Source organism: Phaethon lepturus, unplaced genomic scaffold, assembly GCF_000687285.1.
Source record: "Phaethon lepturus isolate BGI_N335 unplaced genomic scaffold, ASM68728v1 scaffold6964, whole genome shotgun sequence".
In the NCBI taxonomy this organism is placed as follows: Eukaryota; Metazoa; Chordata; class Aves; order Phaethontiformes; family Phaethontidae; genus Phaethon; species Phaethon lepturus.
Window position 1 is genome coordinate 6,196 of NW_010536904.1, and position 16,568 is coordinate 22,763.

At 36.5% G+C, this 16,568-nt stretch overlaps 1 protein-coding gene across 1 annotated transcript; it reads left to right on the plus strand.

Annotated features, from left to right (window-relative positions):
• The first annotated feature begins 1,365 nt into the window (after positions 1-1,365).
• On the plus strand, positions 1,366-12,298 carry LOC104615556 (ADP-ribosylation factor-like protein 5B). The gene is made up of 5 exons (XM_010286307.1): positions 1,366-1,422; positions 2,685-2,832; positions 7,358-7,441; positions 9,153-9,304; positions 11,192-12,298. Exons 2-5 carry the CDS (start codon positions 2,689-2,691, stop codon positions 11,238-11,240), a joined length of 429 nt encoding a protein of 142 aa, XP_010284609.1. The 5' UTR covers positions 1,366-1,422; positions 2,685-2,688; the 3' UTR covers positions 11,241-12,298.
• The last annotated feature ends 4,270 nt before the right edge of the window (positions 12,299-16,568 follow it).

The window sequence follows — 16,568 nt, forward strand, 5'->3', positions numbered from 1 at the left end:
AGTGAGCCTGTTCAGACTTTTTATGCAAGTTTTATTTCTAGTATCCATTTGTAAGTTCTGCTCTCAAGTGATTTGCTTTTTTGTCAGCAAGCAGTTCAGTATCTTCTAACTTCACACATGTATCAAAAGAATCACCATTCCAATTGTCTGTGCTGCTGTATTTGAAATTCTAAGAAGGATTAACTACAGAGAAGCATATAAGTTCTGGGGGCTTTGCTTTGTTTTGTTTTGTTTGTTTTGTTTCCTTTGTGCCTGGAAAAATAACATTGCAGCATTTGGAAGATCACTATTCTATAAGCTGGACTTTCAAGCAGGTTGAGGGAGAAGATCTCTCCCTTTTACTCAGCACTGGTGAAGCCTCACCTGGAGTAGTGTATCTGCTTCCAGGCTCCTCAGTGCTAGAGAGACATGGACATGCTGGAGAGTCCAGCAACCGAGCCACAAAGTTGATTAAGGGACTGGAGCAGCTAACATGTGAGAAAAGGCTGAGAGAGCTGGGACTGTTTAGTGTAGTGAGGGGGGGGGGGGGGGGGGGGGGGGGGGGGGGGCGGATCCTGTTAGTGTATATAAATATCTGAAGAGAGTGTGCAAAGAGGACAGAGCCCAGCTCGTCTCAGTGGTGCCCAGTGACAGGAGCAGAGGCAGTGGGCACAAACTGAAACACAGGAGGTTCCCTCTGAAGGTCAAGAATCACTTTTTCACTGTGAGGGTGACTGAGCAGTGGCACAGGCTGCCCAGGGAGGTTGTGGAGTCTCAATCCTTGCAGATACTCAAAAGCCGTCTGGACATGGTTCTGGGCAACTGGCTCGAGGTGGCCCTGGTTGAGCAAGGGATTTGGACCAGATGACCTTCAGAAGTGTCTTCCAACCTCAATCATTCTGTGACTTCAGTTCAGAAGTTGCAAATGCGAGAATGTATGATCTATTAAAAATACAGCTTCCTCTTAGTTTTTACCGTGTGAATGATGGTGGTCCCTTAGCGAGTGGTTATTATTGATCCTTGAATGTTAGGCTAATATTTTGTACAGTCTTTGAATGTTTGGTGGTATTCTTAAGATGATAACACTGCTATGAGTTACACTTTTTCATTGTACTTTTCTTTCTAAAACCAGATTTATTTTTTTAGATGAAGTAATCATATTTGTAACCATTCCTTTATGATGACATCCAGTACTGACTATTCCTAAAACGTGTCTCGAGAGAAGATGAGGCTTTGTGGATTTTTTTTTTCCTCCTCTGTCTTGAAGTCACCAGTAGTCTGTGTAAGCTACTGAAATAATCAGTACAGAAAAGTGATTAACCAGAACGATAATTCTTGCTGTTTCCACTAATTTTTTCTTGTCTTTTTTTGTGTATATGCAGAGCACAAAGTAATCATAGTGGGACTTGATAATGCTGGAAAGACTACTATTCTTTACCAATTGTAAGTATACAAACTACTTTGTTTCTCTGTTTACATTTTAGTATTTGTCATTGTTTAATCATTGAAAATTCAGCTTTGCGACCTGGCAGAATCTCTAGGGGTGTAGATCACAGTTTGTACATTAATGGGAATAGTTATTGTAAAGCGAGTAAATATTTAAAGTATAGGTGAAGGAACTGCAATGTTTTAAAACTGAGCTATAAATTGAATAACAAAATTGTACCTAGAGGCACAAAGTGAACTGCAAATTCTTTTGCTGTCAAAGCCTATCTCTATTTGTAAGCATAGAAATATCCTGTTGCTAAGAACTCCAGAGAAGAAAGTGATTTCTAAATTAATGGATATTCTAGCCAGTCTGCAAAAATCCATGAATGTTTCCAAATGTTTCTTGATTCTAGTCTCAAATTTGTGATGGAAGATTCCTCAAAATAGTATTTCATCTTGCCTACATCCTACCTTATGCATTTTCAATAGCATCATTGCTCCCAAGTCTTGCCAGTATTACAGGAATGAATGATAAATTCAAGAATATTGGTGGGTACATAATTACTATTGTAATTGTGGAAAAGGAGGAAGGTGTAGCCAAAGTACAATGCATATATTTGGATACAAAGGCAGCAGAGGATATTTTCCAAAAAAACTTTTTCCTAAGCACCTTTGGCAAAGTTTGAAGGTTAGAACTGAGAAATTTTTGGCTATGTAAACAAACAGTCCTTAGTAATTTGTTTTAATATTGAGTTACTAAGTGAGTGATCTGATAAAATTATATTCTGATTTATATTTTGCACAGTTTAGTGTTCCCTTTATTTGGGGTCTTTAGAACAGCAGCTTCTACTTTGAAATAAGTGCATTTTAAGTATCTGTTAGTGTCCTTTAAAAAGAGAAGCCTCTTAAAACACAGATGCTTATCCATTTGTTATAAGCTTTTTATGTGATTTATTTTTCATTGCACATGTCTACAGTCTCTGCTACAAAGGCATACTAGAGCTTCGTCAATCACAGCTTTTAGACCAAATTCAGATTGAACTAATCTTTTTACTAAAGAAAGAACTGCTCTTAAATATTTGCTTTATTTCTATAAAAATTCAAATGTGTAGCTTTTTGAAATATGCCTGGTTTTTGATTTCTTGTTTGTTTGTTTGTTTGTTTTTTATCGGTTATACGTATTTACTTTTCCTACAACAGATTTGTTACAATTGAGCTGTGACAAGACTTGTGGGTTGTACTGGCTGGTCTTTATGGTGTGATATTGTTTCCTTTAGCTTAATGAATGAAGTGGTTCATACTTCTCCAACCATAGGAAGCAATGTAGAAGAAATAGTGGTGAAAAACACTCATTTCTTAATGTGGGACATTGGAGGACAAGAATCGTTAAGGTCATCATGGAATACCTATTATTCAAACACAGAGGTATGAGAAGTTGCTTTGAAATCTGGAAGTTCAATAAGTTTGTTTGACATTGTATTTATTTATTAAGAATATTGGTAGATTTTAATAAAGATTGCAGCTGTATTATTTTGAAATCTTGAATCATAGAATAGTTTGGGTTGGAAAGAACATGTAAAGGTCATCTAATGTAACCCTCCTGCAATGAGCAGGGACATCTTCAACTAGATCAGGTTTCTCAGGCCCCCTGTCCAACCTGGCCTTGAATGTTTCCAGGGATGGGGCATCTACCTCCTCTCTTGGTAACCTGTGCCAGTGTTTCACCACCCTCATTGTGAAAAATTTCTTCCTTAGTTCTAGTCTCGATCTACCCTCTTTTACTTTAAAACTGTTACCCCTTGTCCTATTGCTACAGGCCCTGCTAAAAAGGCTGTCCCCATCTTTCTTACAAGCCCCCTGTAAGTACTGGAAGGCTGCAATAAGGTCTCCCTGGAGCCTTTTCTTCTCCAGGCTGAAAAACCCCAACTCCCTCAGCCTGTGCTCATAAGAGGAGAGGTGTTCCATCCCTCTGATAATTTTTGTGCCCCTCCTCTGGACCCTCTGCAACAGGTCCATGTCTTTCCTGTGCTGAGGGCTCCAGAGCTGGACACAGTACTGGACACAGACCCAGGTAGGGTCTCCCCAGAGTGGAGTAGAGGGGCAGAATCCCCTCCCTCGACCTCTGCCGCGCTTATTTGATGCAGCCCAGGATATGGTTGGCCTTCTGGGCTACGAGCGTACTTTTCTGGCTCATGCCCAGCTTTTCATCCACCAGTCTCCCCAAGCCCTTCTTGGCAGGGCTGCTCTCAATCCCTTCATCCCCCAGCCTGTATTGATACTGTGGGTTACACAGACCCAGGTGCAGGACCCTGAGTTTAAATCTAAACCCAAGAAGTGTAAGGTGTCTCTGGTATGCAGCCAATTTTCTGGTAATATTTGAAGTTTTTTTCCTGTATACTTTACAGTAATGTTGTTTAATTTGTCATACAAATGTGAAGTTAGACTTTTTTCCTAGACAATCACATGATATCAAAATACATTTCAGATCAAGCAGGTTTTTTTGCATGGTTTTTCAATTAGAATAAAAGGAAAATTTTGTAAATTCGGTGAGTATCTGCAGTGGTTAACCTAACTCCTGTACATCTAGTCTGAATTGTTTTTGAGGTAAAAATAATTAAGGGTGAGGAATGAAACTTTCTCTTATTCTTTTAAAAAGCTCATCAGCTTGCGGCTTTTATCCAAAGGATAAAGGAAAGTTTAGCTGTCCAGTACTCATCAGGTAACTGGTAAAGCTACCATTGCTGGAAAGGTTGGAGTAGAGCTCAGCAACAGCTGTCTTTTGGGGGTTTGATCTTTATGCCAGTCTTTTTGATGCCAAAAGGTTATCAATGCAACATGCACATAAAATCTCTGTAGAGAGATGTAAAAGATATTAGACTTAATTTCTTACTATTCTACTAGTAGTAGAGATCTCTTGTAGGTATTACTCATGATATAAGCATTCCATCCTCCTGTAAAATGAGGTTTTCTGTCCTGTGGTCCCCTTTGAGAGAGGGGAGATTAGAGTGATCGACCCTAGATGTTCAGAAACTTTTTATCTACTAAAAGCCTGGTTATGACATAATCAACCTTCATCTCTAGTATTTTAAACTTAATTTTATCTAGAAAAGTATGGCTACTTCTAAGGCACATACAAATGAGGGTGAAGAGACTTCTGCCAGCATTATGTGGTACAATAACAATAAGTTCTTGACATTTGTCCACTGAGAATCTTTGATTTTGGAATCTGGGGAGATTTATACATTAGGGTTTTTTTTATTCTTTTGAGATGTTGTTCATCATATTCTGGCTAGTAAGTGTTTGAAATCCAGTGCTTTCTAGTACTTGGAAAGAAGAACTTTCCCTTTACTTAGAAGCTTTGTGTGCTGGAAACAGTTGAGGAGGAAAAGGGGTCTGTTTAATATGCTAATCCTAGCCTTCCCAATATGAGTAATTCCTTTACTGTTTCTCCTCATCTGCTAGACATCTCAAAGTCACAGCAGCATTAAATTGACCTAGTTTTTCATATTTTGTGGTCATTTTCAATGGGTAATGAATCTCCTTAATTTTATAAGGCAAAGTGATTTGGAGCATATGTTGGAGAATTATAGTGGTGACTTCTAATCCTTCTGTTTTGTTACTGTCTCTCTTTTCTCTTTCCTTATCTGTAAATTGAAGCAATCTAAACAAAATCTTTGGAGTGATGTAAAAATCCCACAAATAATCTTGTCAGTGCATACCTGTCCTAATTAGTTTCAACTTAATATGGCTAATTCTGCAATTCTGTTTTAACAGTCAGATCATATTTTTGCATAAAGGATGTTGAGACAGGCTTACAGACATTACAAGATTTGAGGGGAGAAGAAAGGGGAGGAAGCTCTTATGGTTAAATTATTGGGGATGGGTGCAAACAAAAAGAGTTACAGTAAAATAGAAAAGGGGTGGAAGACTATTTCCATCTAGGCAGAGAAGTGATGGAGTCTCTCAGATGAATGTCATCTCCTTGGTTTCCTCTACAACATAGCATGTGTTCCCTGTAATTTTATTTTTTTTTTAATAGTATCTGTATAATTTTCATCGGATATCCCTACCAGTTGTTCCCATCTACGATGCTGTTAGCGCTGCTTGGAGCACACTCTGGGCAGGGCAAGTCTTGAACACTGATCAGCTGTTACGGTTTGTGCACATAAATTATGTTGTGTAATGCTTATAAGCATTTACTTGAGTATTACCTGCTATGTAACGCCATGTCTTTTTCCCCTCTAGCGTAAGGCTATGAAATAGAAGGTACAAAACGAGGGGCAGAAAGGGTGGGGTAAAAGAGGGTAAGTTTCATACCAATGACAATTGCTTCCCATGGGAAACCTGATGTGCCAGACCTAGCAGTGTCTCAGTATTCACAAGTGCATAGCCAAGAGAAATGAGGGTAAAATGAGGGATGGGATGCCATCCAGAGGGACCTGGTCAAGCTCGGGGAATGGGCCCGCATGAACCTCATGAGGGTTCAACAAGGCCAAGTGCAGGGTCCTGCATCTTTGTCGGGGCAACCCTTGTTACCAATACAGACTGGGGGATGAAGGGATTGAGAGCAGCCCTGCCGAGAAGGGCTTGGGGAGACTGGTGGATGAAAAGCTGGGCATGAGCCAGAAAAGTACGCTCGTAGCCCAGAAGGCCAACCATATCCTGGGCTGCATCAAATAAGCATGGCAGAGGTCGAGGGAGGGGATTCTGCCCCTCTACTCCACTCTGGGGAGACCCCACCTGCGTACTGCATCCAGCTCTGGAGCCCTCAGCACAGGAAAGACATGGACCTGTTGCAGAGGGTCCAGAGGAGGGGCACAAAAATTATCAGAGGGATGGAACACCTCTCCTCCTATGAGCACAGGCTGAGGGAGTTGGGGTTGTTCAGCCTGGAGAAGAAAAGGCTCCAGGGAGACCTTATTGCAGCCTTCCAGTACTTACAGGGGGCTTGTAAGAAAGATGGGGACAGCCTTTTTAGCAGGGCCTGTAGCGGTAGGACAAGGGGTAATGGTTTTAAACTAAAAGAGGGTAGGTTTAGATCAGATCTAAAGAAGAAATTTTTTCACAATGAGAGTGTTAAAGCACTGGCACAGGTTATCCAGAGAGGTGGTAGATGCCCCATTTCTGGAAGTATTCAAGGCCAGGTTGGATGGGGACTCTGAGGAACCTGATCTAGTTGAAGATGTCCCTGGTCATTGCAGGGGGGTTGGACTCGATGGCCTTTAAAGGTCCCTTCCAACCCAAAGATTCTGTGATTCCATGAAAATCACTGCTGTAGCCATCTCCAAGTGCCCTAGGTGGAAGGGTGCAAAGTTGTGAGGGGCCAACCGCACAGGCCCTTTGTGCTACCAAGTTTAAGGTGGTGTGCAACAACATAATGTTAAGCCACAGGTACATAGCTTTCTGAGGTCTGATATACTATAAAATAACATTTCTTAAGCTTTGTGAGTAAGATGATGCTGAATTGCTAAAAATGCTTCTTTCAAAATGGGGAGTTTCAATTTCAATTTTATAGTTTTCTGAGTGTGCAAGTAGTAGTGGACAGTAATAGCTGTTTTCATTGATAACTGTGTAGCAAGTTTGTCATCCACATTTTAAATGTAATCCACTATCTGTAATTGCTTTTGGTACCTACATCACTATTTTGATCATGATGTAGGACTTGAAAATCCGCCAAGGAGACTTAACTGTAATACATGAAAGTAGATCTTAATAGCAGTGGTGAAATGTATAAGCATAATAATTTTTTTTTTAACTATAATCTTCATGTATGATTCCCAGCACTCGAGCGAAAGACTGTAACAATAAACCTGTTGTTCTATTTTCTAGTGTCTTCTGAAAGTCTCTGTCTGTCTTATATAGGAAGACTTGTGGTAGTGGTCTCCTGAAAACTTGCTTTCTGTAATTTATACTTTGTATTTACATGCTGTACTATTATTTTTTCCCGTAGTTCATCATTCTTGTTGTTGACAGCATTGATAGAGAGCGACTTTCTATTACAAAAGAAGAACTTTATAGAATGCTGGCTCATGAGGTATGGTGGGGAGTTGGGATAATAGTTTTCTTTTGTTGAGAACAGTCAAATAACATTACATGCTTCCTATGTTAGCAAAAATTATACTATAATTTCTCAGCCTAAATGTGTATGCATATTGGTCACATTTTAAAACCATGTAAATTATAAATAAACAGAAAATTATTAGGAAGCAATCTTCTAGTAGGGCTTGCCTGTTGTAGTCAAATCACTCTTTGTTTTGCAAGTGTTGAACTTGTAAAGTATCTTAAACTTCATATTAATATAACTGAGTATTGTTCTCCACCATCATCTCTCTTCTTTCAGTTAAATGGTTAAAATTTCAATAAACTTTTTTAAAATATATTTTTATTTTTATTTTAGAAAGTAGACAATTCCATTTCTTTCTTGTTTGTTTTAATCTGGTTTCTTAAAATTAAGGAGCTTATCTAATACTATGGGAAAATTGGTTTCAGTTCAGTTTCCTTCTGGATTATTTTGTTTGTAGTTTTATTATTATATGTTGTATTGAGGACTGTTCAACATTGGGTCACCTCGGTCAAACATCCTAAATTAACATCTACATTGGATTAGCTAAAGTACATTAAAAACTTCTGTAATCACTCTCAAGCTAAATTAGGGTTGTTTCAAATATGAATATCTAAATTTTTGAATGAAAAGTATTTAGTACAGTGCAAGTAATTCTGTGGAGTTCATTTCTCTGAGAGATTTGCATTGTTTCAAATGAGTGAGGTTTTTACTTTATAGTTAATATTAATAAAGTTTGAGTCTGGTAGTAAGGAGCAAATAGCCTACCAAAAAAGGTGGCAAGATGACTTTTTATGGTGAAGTTTTCTCATGTAACTTATTAGTTTCCAGTGTTATAAACTCTTAGCAGGTTGTGATCTACTGTCTCTTGAAAACAGTCAGTAGACCTAGACTGTACTACTTGTAGGAGTGAATTTTCAACTTTGGACCATAAAGGTTTGGGTGTGTTTTTCTCTTTGTGGAGAAATCATCTCAAAATTTAATATACATTTAAATGCGTTGAACACTTATTTATAACTGTCCCCTTCCTGAGTACTGCATTTGTTTACCTTTCTGCATTCCTAAAACCCCACATCCCAGTTCTTGTCTCATTGCTGTGTGGAATCCTAATTTCCATACAGAAACAAAACAACTTTTTATTAGTTTCCATTTTCACTAAAGCTGCTGCAGCATTATTAGAGCTCCCTTTTTAGAACAATAGGGTAAAACTTTAAAGAATTTAGATAGCTTTCTTAAATTGTTACTGCTTTAATCACTACAGAATTTGTTTAATGAAGTTGAAGGTAATTTCAAGGGAATGTTATCTAGCAGGCTTTTCTTTTTGAATAGTAGCTAATGTAGCTTTTGGAATGTTTATCCAGTAATAATTCTGCTGTCTGGATGGTTTGGAGCTTTATGAAATATATTTTAACAAAACTTTCATTAGTTAACATATGAACATGTGGTCAAAACCAAAAAGATAGTCATATAATACATTATAGTTTGATTCTGTGTGGTGGGGAACACTTCTGAATAAATTAGTTTCTTCAGTCTTACTGCATTAAAAATTAATTACATTGTTAAGATTCCATGCTGCTGTGTAATTGTAGATTAACTTGAATACAGTTCTTTTAAGAACTTCAATTTGCACAATAACATTTTAGTTCTTTATAATAACTACTATGAATACTTTAAATTCTTCTAGGATTTACGGAAGGCTGCAGTTCTCATCTTTGCAAACAAGCAGGACATGAAAGGTTGCATGACAGCTGCAGAGATCTCTACATACCTCACTCTTAGCTCCATAAAGGATCACCCGTGGCACATTCAGTCCTGTTGTGCCTTGACAGGAGAAGGGTAAATGCTTACTGCTTAGTATGGTAATATATGGTAAATGAGAATACTGATGTAGAAGCCTATTGACATCAATGTGGATTTCCCAAAAGAACATATATTCTGATGTTTGCAGTCAGAGGGACCTTTTGAATTTTTCTTCATTGAACCTTGTGGATTTTTGTTCATAGCTCAAACTCCAAATTTGTATGAAAGTCTTTCAGCTTATTGCTGAGAAAAACCCCAAACAAAACCCAAGCAACAACACAGACCGCCCCCCCCCAAATGCATAGCTGTTGGCATAATTTTTTACTCTGTGTGCTGCCCTCTCATTCTGTGTGTCTTTGTGTAGTTAAAGAAATAAGCTACTGTTGTCTTCAGTTATATTCTGATCTGCTGTAAACTTCTGAAGGGGGGGTGGTGGTTTTGGGGTTCATTTTTGGTTCATTGGAGTTTTTTGATACGCATTCAAACATAGTTTTGATGAAAAAGTATATAGATCTGTCATGAACCAAAATTGTTACAAATATTAAAGCTTTTATTTATATCTGGCTGATGTAGCTAATTTTGAAACTCATATACCTTATGCCAGCAATTACTAAAATCGAAAGCTGAGCTTTCCTTAGATCCTTTGTCTGTAGAGATCAAAAAACATTTTTGGATGCCTGTAAAAAGTTGGATAGTGTCTTGCTTACATGGTCTGAAGTGTGCTAATTTTTCATCTGGATTCTTAAAGCAGTCTTCTAATGTGTAATAGAGGCTTTTTTCAGCTGTGTTGTACAACCTTCACAATAATGTGGTCTTGTGACATGAAAACTAGTGAATCCAACTAAAGTATTTGGGAAGTGAGAGCATCTTTCTTACTTCTAGCATGAAGTATTTTCTAATGTAATGGAGATGTCTTGTAGAGTGATTGGTAGCATTCGCTTCCTTAGGGTGGGATATGTTAATGAAAACAAACTGGTTTTTTGATTGAGTCTTTGGATTGTATTGTTTCATTCTGAGACTTAACTCTGCTTTACTCCTACCGGTTTTGCCAAAGTCACTTTTGAGTATTTAGTTTATGTATTAATTCAGACCTTAAAATAAGTTGGCATTTGGAGGAAGATAGAAATGATTTAATATGGTAATGAATATGAACTTCAGTTTAGAAACATTGACCATCCTAGGCTGCTTCTTTCTTATTTAAAAAAGATGAGTATTAGAATACTTAAAACTGTGACAGTAGTGAGACCAACTCATAAAAAAATTCCCAGAGTTAGATGGCTGAGCTGAATCTTCCTTGGGAAGATCTGGCAGAAGTCTAGGGAGATTAGCCCCATGCGAGTGAAGCTAGCTCTTGTGATAGCTAAGTCATTATATACTTTACAAAGGTAGCATAAACTAGGTAACTAGATCCCTAGAACATCAAAGGAAGGCCTATCTTCTGAAATGGAAGACTTTTAATGAGAGATGCAAATTGAGTGAGTAAGCAGATTAGAACCATGGAATCTCAGTGTTGCATATAAACATATTTTTAATTTTGTAATGGGATTTTGGAATTCTTGATACACTGCCTTTTTGTGAACCAGTTCAGTCTGGGTACCTGTCCTTTCTCTTTTAGTATTAGTATGTAAAAGTCTAGTTTTCAGGTAAGCAGTCTTTCATGGGAAATCAGTAGAAAAAGAAAAACTGATTTGGTTTCATGTAGTTATTAGTAAGCCATGCTTCAATAAAATAGTATGATTTAACCATCTTCTTGTTAAAGCCTAAGTAGACATAGTTTAAAACACTGTTTACTCTGTTCAAGTTTCAATCCCAGTTCCAGCTGATTTTATTTTAAGTACATGTTTTTAAACATAAAACAAGTAGAAAATACTTGAAAGATGTTGGACTAGAACTAGTACCAATATAACATCTCTTATCTTTCAGATTATGCCAAGGCTTGGAGTGGATGACCTCCCGTATTGGAGTGAGATAGCTTTTCCCCCCTCCCACAAAAAGAAGAGACTTCTATTTATCCTGTGAACATGTACATTTTTCTGTACTTCTGGCTGCTGAGGCAGTGACCATGTTTAATTTATATCAGCCAACCCCCAAACTGTACTTGAATCAAGTGCAGTTGAACTGAAACACAAAGTATTTTCTTAACTTTTTTTAATACACTAATCTTCAACTGGATGAACATATGTGAATCTGTTTTTAAGCATTGAAATTTCTCTGAATATGTATTCTAACTTTTTCAATGATAGCTTTTTAAAATCTGTTTTGTCATTGTCAATATTTCATACTTCCTCTTTTTAAATAGTTTCTATAACTTACTATCATAAATGAGTGCAGCTTGTTTAATAATGAAAAAGTAGTGAGTAAGTTGACTTTACTCTGGCATAGTTTAGCCTCTAAGGATAATCATATCTCCAGCTGGGCTTCCTGGAACATCAGTAGAGTTCTAGCCAGCATGGGAGTTAATAGTTATGAATGAAAGTTCTTAAATTCTGAACGAGTTAATTATAGTTAGTATTGTGGTGGCTTTTAACCTGGTATATAATTGAACTTCTGCCTTAAAAAAAAAAAATCTATGTCATTCTCAATTTCTCTGGTAAGTAGTTCTAGGATATGATTCTTTTTCTTTGACTTGAAAATACATCTCTGTACAGTGGATAAATATTTTGTTATTAAGTGGTGGTTTAGTCATCTAGAACTTGAATACCTTTTTAGAAATAAACTTCTTGATAACTAAATTTGAAATCACGGCAGCCAGTGTTACGTGTAGACTTGCTGTAATCTGTTAAAATTTTAAATACTGTACACATAAACCTTCCTCACCTTTTGGTGAGAATGCTATTTTCTAAATGAATGCAAAATCAAAAGGGAAGCCAGATTTATAAACAGAACAAAATCATGGTGCTGTATCTGTAGACTTCAGAGTGAAGCTAATCTTGACATTTATTCACCTACTATCATATATGTTTTCAGACTCTGTTGCACAGAAAATATTTTGCCTTAAATTTGTTTTTAGTCTTATTTGCAGGAGAGAACTCTTGGTGGTTGTTCGAGTTAGATTCACCCACCAGAAATTTAGGAACTGAAAGCTGAAAAAGTAGAGAGCTTCTATTTGAAAAACAGGTGTTGAAAGATTGGACCTAGTAACTCTTCATTCAGTTTGAAGGGGATGAAGATAGAACTGTAAAGAGAAGCTAAAGTTATGGATGAAGTTAACGGAGAACATTAGACACCCAAAAAACCCCAACCACCAAACGCCCTCAAAAAAATCTGAGGCAAAAAAACCCAAACACAATACTGGGCACCCAGTTCCTAGTGAAATCCCAGCAGCAGTCAAGGATCTAACCTTTATAAATGCTTGGCAGGCTTTCCAAAAGCACCATGCTGCACCTTTTCATGCCTAAAAACTATGTGGAGTCTGGTTACTAGAACCATTACGCTATAATTGACTAGAGTCCTTTAACGATAAAGTGTTTTTGATAAGTCTTGTTTTGATAATTAAAGCACACTGTTTTCTTTAATAAAAATTTAGGTTTTGTAAATTTCAATTTCGTTCCATTTTTGTTTGAACAAAGCTTAATGAAATTATGAAAGTATCAGCAAATAAGTTGTCATAAGTGTTAAAAAGACTTTGAATACATGTGGAATAAGTGATGGGTTGAATTAAGTTATATATTAAGTCACATTTAGGAGAAAGACTATGTTGAGTGTCAAGTCAAAATTCTCAGAAAGTAATTTACATCAGTGAAAAATAGTGCTTAAAGAGGAATGCAAGGCAAGATTAAAATCTGGTACTAAAGCTTCTTGCTCCAATGTTCATATGAACAACTGTTCTAACATGTGAAATTAAGATTTGTTTTGTTCTTAGGGAAGGAAATTATAAATGAAAAAAATAAAAAGATACTGTGAATGAGGTTTCTTGTTTGGTGACTTAATAATTGTAGTTTGCAATATAGATTTATTTTCAGGTTCATTTTTATGCAATTCAGAATGCAGTCCCAAATATTTATAAAAAGCACTATCTGGATATATAGCCCTTTAATTGCTTTAAAAAAAAAACAAACCCAAACATTTTATATTTAACACTCTCCAGGTAAAACCATTCATAAATCTATCATTTGATTACTAAATCCAATCTCACCTGAGGTAATAAATCTAACTGATTAGGAGGAAATGGTAATGTTGTAGACCTTAGAATATCAGAATAATGAAAGTTTTCTTTTAATTCCCTAACACTTAAGACCTTGGAGCACATTTACAGAAGGAAACATTCTTGACAGTAGCTATGATTTTCATCACCTTACTACTTCATTTTCTACAATGGTTTTCCATTTATGATATTGGTTTGTTCACAGCATTGGGTTTGCTTGGGGTTTTGTTTTTTGTTTTTTTTTTAAAGGCTTGGTGTGGAATTGTGGGGCTTGGTATTTTTAATCACCTTCAGAGCCTGTTAAACTAAAAGTAGTTTGATTAAAATAACTTTTACAGTGGGGTGCTTTAGAACACTGTATGTGTCTTTACAGTGCCTAACACTGCATTATTTTTGTTCATCTGTATATAGTAAGTGTATTGCAGGTGGTTTTTGCACTTTTGCACATAAAATACTCTGCATTTAATATACTGTTCACAAAGAACACTGTTAATCAACTTCTTAAAGGAAATTACAAATATAAGGAAATATTTCAAAACATTCTTGAGTAAAATATCACAAAGATTTTTCTCCTAAATAATCCATTTTACTCAAAATACAGGATACTGTAATAAAGCAATGGATATGCATGTTACAGTCTAATTTGTAACATCAGACCCATTGTGTTATGTATCATATTATGACAGAAATAGTTCCAATTTGTTTAACAGCCTCTAGAGCATGCACATTTGAGCAATTTTTGTCATGCTTGGATGAGGTGGGCAGGATCTGCTTATTAAAAATAATCTTTGCAGACTTTTAAGCTCTTGCTTTATTTAATTTGCTTAGTTTATTTGAAGTGGAATTAAGTTTTACAATAAGGCTTTCCCTTCCCCGATGCATTCGTCTGTAAGCTAACTGTTGTTACTAAGTAGATCCAGTAATAACTTTAATGTTTCTCTCCCTGTTAATTGTTTTAAGACTGAATAAAGGCTTATTGCATAAACAAGTGCTAGAAAAAATAAGCTGGCCAATTGAGTAGTAAGTGTACTATCCTTCCTACCTTTTTTGTCCAGCTAGCTTTCATCTGCTTCAATAATATGTTGTACATGAAAACCATTTACTGAGGAAAGAAAAATGTTTTGTGATCATAAAAAGTTGCTTTACTTTTCGTACCATTTGGCATGTTAAAGTGGGTCATGCTGAGAAGAAAACAGTTTTCTTTCTTTACCCTACCGTTCACAGTTACTGTAGCTTGCAAATATTGAAGTGTTCTCTATTATAACTTCATATACTGAATTTTTGAAAAGTTCATTTGCTCTTTGTAAACTGAAATGCCCCCTGTAAAATACGCAGTTTGAATTTTTTTCCAATTTTGCAAATAAAATTCTACAGTCAAACTGGTAGTCATTTCACCATGTAAATATTGTAAACAGACACCAAAATAGGGGGTTGGTGTGGAAGAAAGCTCTGATGAACAATTATGTAAATGTTTGATTTTTGTGCTCTTCAAGTAATTTTTTTAAGAGATTACTTGCTTTTGTGTTCTGTTTTGCCTTTTTTTTATTAAAAAAAAAAAGGCTTATGGGTAAAATACAACTTGTAGACAAATATTTACAGACAGATCAGTAATTTGTGTTGCTTTTTGAAAACTGGGATTGGGGATGGGAAGTACAACTAGTTGAATTCCTGTTTTTCTGTGTCCCAACAGTATTTCGTAAGGATAGGATTTAAATAGTAGATACTTTTTCTGTATCTTTGCCTAGTGTGTTAATGGTGACCTTTTTAATGTAACATGATATGTTTCCTTTTTCTCCAGCAATTTCAAAAATCTTCCCTAAGAATAAAGAGTTTTGAAGATGTTCTCAAAGCAGAAGGACCAGAGTAACAAAATAAGTACGTGCCTGTATTTACACGCTGTCATCTAGACACGATGCATCTCTCCCATAGGAATATACCTCCTGAAACACTGAATGAAGTTGCCTTCCTGAAACCATACTTTTTATCATTTTTGCAAAAACAAACCCAGAAACCTCACATGCTTGTTGGCTTTTGTTTCTTAAGTTAATGGGAAGATAAGCATATGTTAAATGAAGATAAAACTTTGTAGATACAAGCCAACGAATTACAGAATTTTGTGTAAAATTCTGTAATTCGTTGGCTTGTATCTACAAAGTTTGTGTAAAACAGCCAGAACTTCTGTAAGACTACGCAAATGCTACTGTAGATAGTAAAATCTGACATAAAATTGCTTTGTTTTCAGAAAACTAAAGCTGGAACGTGTCAGCTTTCATAGGCACAGATGTACTCCTTTTGGCTGAATGTGGCTTCTTTGTAATTTGCTTCACTAAGTGGAATGTTCAATCTGTTTGAGAGGTCCTGAATATGTATTTCACTGTTCATGAGTATGTTCATGGTTGTTTGCCTTAAGGGTGTACCTTATCTTAGTCTCTGTACTCACCACTGGAGGTCAGGCTTAGGAAATAAACTCTCTTGATTTCTTGATGGTGCCTCACTACCTTTCCATCCTGTTTCTAATTTGAGCCTTTGTCCTTTTTTTTTTTTTTTCCTTTTTTTCTCTCCCTTACCCCCGCAAGGTATTGTTGCCTTGTACTGTCTTGTCTAAAGATGATGATTAAGCTATATGAGGTACTGTCAAAAAAAAAAAAAGCAAGTGATCATACTCTATAGGTTTTACCAAGTAAACCGCATTTTCCTCATACACCTGTCTTGCTAAATCCAATCTCAGTACACTGTTATGTCCCTTTTATTTTTTTTTTTGTATTTACATAGCTGAAGTACTTTCTTTCAGTTTGTGTTCATGTTTACCCTCTATCCCCAAGCAGTCTCCATTTTCAAGGCATTGCTTGCATCTTATCTGGGGATGTAAAGAGTCCCCTAGCTGGATGTTCTGCAGAACCTGTGCGACAGTTCTGGTACAGGGGCACAGATTTCCTGAAGTTTAGCCGGGTAGGCTGTACTAACACTTGGGCCCATGTCACAGCTGCCTCCATACCTGTGGGCACTAGCAGTTTCTTAGTTTTAATCTCTGCAAGTTCTTCTGTATCAAATTTAAGGCTTGCTATGCACCACTGGGATTTTTGTTCTGAAATGTGTGCTGTTATCCTGATTGTGCAGGAGACTTTCCTTTTTTTTCTTTCTTTTTTTCTGTGAACA